Source organism: Bactrocera latifrons, unplaced genomic scaffold, assembly GCF_001853355.1.
Source record: "Bactrocera latifrons isolate USDA-ARS-PBARC rearing strain unplaced genomic scaffold, ASM185335v1 scaffold_230, whole genome shotgun sequence".
Classification (NCBI taxonomy): Eukaryota; Metazoa; Arthropoda; class Insecta; order Diptera; family Tephritidae; genus Bactrocera; species Bactrocera latifrons.
The window spans coordinates 295,498-302,981 of record NW_017535853.1 but is presented as its reverse complement, the minus strand read 5'-3'; the positions used below and the strand labels follow the sequence as shown (position 1 = coordinate 302,981).

General features: G+C 31.4%; 1 protein-coding gene across 1 annotated transcript in view; it reads right to left on the bottom strand.

Annotated features, from left to right (window-relative positions):
* LOC108968897 (transcription factor Ken) overlaps nucleotides 1–7,149 on the bottom strand; it is a gene marked incomplete in the record, with an annotated part of 14,481 nt that extends 7,332 nt beyond the window's left edge. Inside the window, 1 exon segment of the mRNA XM_018933237.1 lies at nucleotides 6,466–7,149. Coding sequence (XP_018788782.1) covers nucleotides 6,466–6,474 — 9 coding nt within the window.
* Nucleotides 7,150–7,484: the final 335 nt, after the last annotated feature.

Sequence of the window (7,484 nt, the reverse complement as noted above, 5' to 3'; positions counted from 1 at the left end):
CATAGTAGCAGCCGTATCATCGGTCAAGAGCTGGGCATGAGTCATCAAAAAATATTTTATGAACAATTGAAAACTCAAGAAAAATACCGCAAGACTTTTTTGCCAAACTAATATGTGTAAATTAGTAATACAGTTAAAAAAGAGATCTAAATTTCTGTATATTTAGTTTCATAACCCTCAAATGGTCATGCAAATATAATATAATTATAATGAAATGAAAAATAAATTTGAGGAAAAAAATAACTTATCAAACCTTCAGTCATTTTTAAGGAATTAAAATTTTTTTTCATAGTTTTAATTGAAAAAAATTCTTTGTCCTAGTATTTAAGAATTGTATCTCAAAGGCCTATGTAAAATTTCATTAAGATCGATTGAGTAGTTTTCGAGAAAACATACCAACCGGTATCAAAAACACAGTTTCGAGAAAAATGCGTTTAAAGACGGCGCACTTAGCCTAGCTAGGCTCGAGCGCACAAGTTCTCAAGGCTGTATCTCCGAAACCATTACTCGTATCAACTTGAGAATTTAGAAAAATATTCTAGAGATGTTGTAGAATTTAATAAGATAAATAAACAATAAAAATTGATTTTTTGAGACCCGTAAACCCATGGTACCCCTTAAAAAGATAAATACGAAAAATTCGCCATTTCTCTTTCATAATATCTTCAGCCACACAAATTCGGCAACAATTGTAGGCCGGGGATTTTTTTTTTTATAAAACAACGGGTTATAGGAATCGCAAACGATTTGAATATTTAAATAAAATCATTCTAATTACACACAAGTTTTCAACCTCCTTTGCAAAAAAACCTTACTACACACCTGCATATTGATATGTCGTAATTCTTTGTAGATTTGCGTAAATATTCTGCGCTATGTTAGGTGTGGGGGTAACTTTCCAATTTGATTGCGGAACTACTTAGCTTTCAGCATATATACATAYATACATATAYTATATTTCTTCTTCTTGATTGSCGTAGTCATCGCTTACGCGATTATAAATAAAAAAATTACATTGCAGATATAATTGAGCTTAATTTTTTAAGGTAAGAAATACCAAAATAATAAATACTCTAAAAAATCTATAAATACACACAAATAAATAGTTATATGATAKGAATTTAAGGAGACATTCCAAAATCAATTATAACTTCTAAGTTAGGATAAAGTTACTGAGCTCCATTAGATCCAAATTTAGAAACTAAGAAAAGTCTTTCAAAAATTACAATTATAAATTTTAACATAGGTTATGTTATGGTTACACGACGCTTGATAAGAAAATAGAGCATATTTAGATTGATAAGCCTATTGTGAAACGGCTTATTGGACTTATCTTGCCTTTCCCTTGGTTCCTCACCTAGTTGATGTTTGATTTATAAAGGAAAAATACAAAAACAAAAATATTTAAAAAAATATATATATATACATATGTACATATATTTTTTACAGCAAGCAACTCTCAAGTAATGTCAAGAATTTGTGGCTAATTTGTGGTTTTAATAAAACTGATTAAAAATACTAATTTTACCCAATATTAGTGGGATATAGATATATGTATAAACTTTTGAAAATAAAATTATAAGTACAAATATACATAAATAAATTAAGTATGAAAGTCTGCATTATAGTAAAAAAAAAAAGCTAGAAAAATCATTAACTTTGGCTGCACTGAAGTTATAATACTCTTCACAAATACCAAAGGTTTCTTACAAGAACTTAATTCCGATTGTTCAGTTTCTATATATGTACATACATATGTATATAGTGATCCRATTTGAWTCATTACTTTGGAGATTGCACCATTGCCTTTGGCAATAATCCACGGCAAATTTCATAAAGATATCTTGGCAAATGAAAAAGCTTTCCGTATAAGCCCTTTATTCCGATCGTTCATGTTKCATGGCAGCTATATGCTATATTGATCCGATATCTACCTTTCCGACAAATGAGCAGCTCCATGGGGAGAAAAGAATATTTGAAAAATTTCATATCGATTTCTCAAAAACTGAGGCATTAGTTCGTATATAATTCAGGCAGACAGACAGAAGAACATAGCTTAATCGGCTCACCTTGCCAAGCTGATTTTTTTTATATAATATTTTTTCAATTTTCGGTCTACCTATAATACGTATGTATATTTTCAAAGGGATTTCATAGTACTTTTTATATATTAACTACTTTTATTTACAGTCATGTGAAAAATAATAGGCACACATGGCGGTATTTCGTAAAAATGCAAAGAAAAAGAATATTTTCATTAAGTTTGAAAGAGTCAATTAATTTTTGGCACATGGCCCGGGGAATAGCTTTCCTCGCTTCCAAAGTGCATCTTTGTTGCTTTTTTACCCTTCAAAGCTACTTTCACTTGTTGCCACAAGTTCCCAATGGGATTTAAGTCCGAGGACCATTTTTTGCTACCCATCACACCCATCGAAGGGGAATGTTTTCCTCAGCATAAGGCAGCATAACCTCATTTAATATATTGCAATAAGAGAAGCATCCCCACACCATAATTGATACTCCTCCATGTTTTACAGTTTTAACTGTATATTGCGGGTTAAAAGCTGTGTTCACTGGCCTGCGCACATGTTGAGTACCGCAGTCTGGGTGAAAAAGATTGCATTTGGTCTCATCTGACCACAGGATAGTGCGCCATTTCTCCACTGGACACTTGACGTGCTCATTAGCAAAATGTAACCTTTTAATCACATTTGGTTTGGACAGAAAAGGTACTTTTCTGGGTATSTTTGCTTTTAAATTTTTATTAATTAGCCATTTACGAATGGTAGAAGTGTCGAAGTCCAAAGAAAATTCCTTTTTAAGTTCACTAGAGGATGCAAAGGAGTCCTTTTTTAAAATTTATATTGCTTTCCAGAGTTGGAGATATTTTTGATTTTCGTCCACGCATTTCTTTCTGAGGCTTATATTTTATTGCATTTTCTACCATTCTCTTGGAGTAATTCAACGTTTCGGCTATTTTCCGGCATGAAAATCCCTGATTGTGGAGGWATTTTATTTGCTTACGCAACTCAGCGCTGCAGTGTTGTCCTCTGCCCATTTTAAATTACTAAATTAAATTWWATGTTAACTTTCTCAATTAATGATTATATAAAATCTCATATACAATACCTTTATTGCTTAAAAATTTTTAAGAATCCCAATATTTCAAGACTAACACCAATTTAATATTCCCGTCCCTATTATTTCGCACATTCAGCCGAAAGCCTTTGATGCTAGCGCTGCGTACTTTAGTTTATTTAATAATTTGTTTATTATGTAAGCTTTAATAAAAAAAAAAAAAAAATAAAATAAAAAAATTTCGCACACTCAAAAACGATCTTACTTCACAAAATGATCAACAGCTGCGGAACGACGCCAAATATTTTTTCTTTAATAACGGTTCTTTACTTCACTGACATCCCAGCAAACAATTGCATGTTACATTTTTGATAATTTTTTTAAAATGAATCAGATTTTATTTTTTACCTATTTTCAAGCAAGTGTCCCTATTATTTTTCACATGACTGTATATTAAATTCCTCATAAGCGGACACCCTCCGTCGCAGTGTTTGTGTACGCCTATAGAGGCAAAAACTTGTGTTTAAAATTTATTCTTAGGGTCCCAGAAGATGTAATTTATTAAATGTTGCATATTTTATAACATTATTTGGATAATGGATTATATGGTATGTGCACCATTTTCTGATAGATTTTATGAAACTTGTCCGTTTATCAGCGAAATATTACCAAAATATTGTTCTTTCACTGGAATGTCCTCATGTCCAGTTATARGAATTGATTTTGTATGAATTTTAAAGAAAATATTGTGTTTATGAAATTTGTCCGGCTATGGGAGTCGTCCGCTGATAGTGAAAAAGTTAATTTTTAAATTAATTTAATAAAAGTATTCAAAAGCATTTTTTTCACACGCAAATATCTTTAAGTTTTCATTCACACGACAGAAAACCTCGTTTTTATACCGACCTCCGCATATTTCCAAGCATATGTATGTATGTAAGCAMATATGGTATATCTGTTTATCTACATGTGTGTATGTATGTTATTACATTCACCTATATAATACAGTACAAGTAGTAAGTAGATATGACGTTATAAAGAAATATCCCTTTCACAAAAATTCGCTTACGCTTACTGCTATCTTAATGCATACATACGAACATACAACCATATGAACATACGTATGTAATTACAAAAAGCATGAAATAAAGTTGTATAGACTGGTGTGGAGAGCGACCACTCCGTGTGATATGCGCCAACATGCAGAATTCACCTTTTCCGTGCCATTTTAAGCACGCATACATGCAAACAATTTGACATGCAGGTAGACATACATATGTATGTATGTGCATGCATACTTAAGTATAAATCATAATTATTAAAAGTTAAGAAAAATATTATTGCTTGTTGCAATTCAACAAGCAGATATAATGAAGTCATATTCACTGTGTTACTTTTCAGCATAAATGTTGCAGTTGTTGTTTGTTTGAAGAAAATGCTAAATAAAATAACAGTTAACTAAGGTAAGTGCGTATGTACAACATAAATAAAAAAATAATACCTAGATTCACGTACGTAACYGCGATACAATTGTATGGGGCCACATGCACACACACATATATACCGAAAAAGCAGTAAATTTAAACAAAAAAAAAAACATGTATTAGAGTTTCAATAAATAAAAGGGGAAATGAAAATCATAGTAAATTTTCAATATATTTCTCCTTGTACAATACATATACAAGCATACACACGAATATACATACATACTTACAAACATACATGCATACACATAAACACACAGTCAAGCATACAAAATACACTCCCTTTCACAAAAAGCTCCAGCGCCAGTTGTTTAGTCGTTTGTTGCTTGCTATATGTAGCGCTGCTGCCAGTTTATGAAACTTTTTAAAGCTTCTTACTGACCTAAAAAATATGTGTATGCGTGAGAGATAATGGCAATGTGTTGAAGTGAAAACGCTGCAAGCCAGCAACTAAGCAAACAGCAGCCGCGTTTTTATTTTTGTTGTTGCTACATATAGTTGCTTTTTTAATGTGTTTTTGTGTTTTTATTGCTTTTTTTATTTCAACTCGTCCAACGATCAGCCAGCTAGCCAACCGACCAACTAACCAACCGACGACAACGACTTACAGGCGAGCGACCACTTCAATGACTTTTTCCGCCGCGCACGAAATTCAACATTTTCCACACCAGCGCGATCACTTTCGAGTTTCGAGTTTTTACCAAATGGCAGCGTATAAAGTCGTAGCAAAAGCTAAAGCGCGAGATTGCATTAGTTGCAAAAACAAAATACACAGACACACGCACACATGCAGATTTTTACTCAGAAACATTCATCATCTATGCGTGTAGTGGTAAATATTTTATTTTTTGTAGTTGTTGTATCGTTTTTTATTTTGTTTTTTGTTTCAAATCAACTTGCAGCGTATTGTTTAATCTCTTTAAAAAATCAAGAAGCCTTCAAGCTCTTGCATATACGAATAGTCATAAATATGTATGTATGTATGTAGTTTTATTTACTTTTATATACTTATGCATGTATATATGTAAAAAATATATACATGTGTACATAGTATATATTTAAATGAAATCCATTCACCATAGTTAATAAAACAGCTCAACTCCTTCACAAACAACACARGCCGAGCACAGCGAACATACACACGCACATGCATACAAATGGCATACATAGAGAGGAGAGCACAGTGCGCACATAGTGAAAACACTTTTGTCTTTTCGTTTAAATTTTTATTGTATTGTTTTTRTATTATTTCGTATTTCGTAGATTTTGTTTTTAACATTGTTTTTGTGGTTGTTGAATTTGTTTTAGCCACTAACTACAGCATTTCTTATGCATAGTTAACTAACAAAACGGGCAAATGAGCCAAAGCTGAGACACAWTAGCATTAAACGTTGGTCATATTGGCTACGGCTAGAGCTACATACATATGTATGTATGTATTTACTATTAGTACGGYTTTGGCTAAGTATAAATCGACAACGACGTTAAAAATGTGTAAATTGTTGGAAATATGCTTGGCTTGAAGGTCATACACACGTACAAGCCTTTCTAATACATTAATGGCCATTATTATTGTAGAGCGTAATTTCTAGGCGTCTTTGACTCGAACTCTCGGATCATAAATAACAACGAAATATAATAAACACGCATGCATACACACACATATTTACATATGTACAGAACTACATAATGAGACTGGTCATGTTTTTACCGTTTCTTACTTTACTTTTGCATAATGTTATATGAATGCTTGCAAAGCGTGTATGCAGCATGCTGTTATGTATGTGTGTATGATTTTTTTTATCGTATATGCATGTACATTTTGTGTATCCATGTATTCGTGAAAAAATATAAATGTTTATTGTAATATTTAAATATTAATAAATTCGTAAATAATGTTTACCTGTCGCATTAAGTGGCAATTGCAATACTTTAATCCAAAACAGTGTTATAAACTTTTGGTGTACAACAAAAAATGTATGTATGTGCACATACAATATACACACATGTACATATGTATGTATTTATTTATGCATATACATATGTTATATCTATATTTTATTATATGTATATACGAATAGCTGTACACATATTACTATTTAGTGCACACTTAACACAGTTCCATAAATTTTCATTGGGCACACACGTTGCATGGATGCTTGTATCTACACTTTTAATGCACTGCAACTTTCTTGAAACTTTTTTGTTTTTTGTGAAAACTTTATGTTATGTTTTTCGCTTTTTTTGTTTTTATTTTTATTATTATTTTAATTTTTTTGTTTCTAATTTAGCTGATATTTATGTGGAACAAAGCGCGTATTGGCGTAGAACAGTACAAAAAAAAAGTATATTTATATAAAAACAAAAACAGTTTGTTTACTCCGTTTGCGCAATGTTCATGTACGTGATATTCTCTTGTTATATTTTTGTTATAATTAATATTATTGTTGTTGTTGCTGTAAAATTAGTATTATTTTCTCTTTGCTTAAAGCAATATTGTTGCAATAGTGTTATTACGAAATAATACAAAAATTAAACTTAAATAAATCCGACGACTGCAGAGTGAATCTCTCAGATGTGTTTTACTAACTATCATTTCACGTACTGAGTACACATTTCCAACATATTACTAAATGTGGTCGATAGACACAAACTTATCACCCATTCATACATACATATTTACCTACTCAAACTTTACGAATACTTATATATAGATATGTATATAATTGTATACATATATACCGAACCGTTGCAGTAGACCGTCCCTTTCACTTGCTTGCAATTTTCATATATAGTTGGTCTTAATGTATCTCTTTCCTACCATTCTTTAACGATCGCATACAGTGTGTTTTTCTGCGATCGAGAATTTCAACATATTTGTTGTGCTTTTACACTTTTATAAGTACGAGGTAAAAGCTTTGC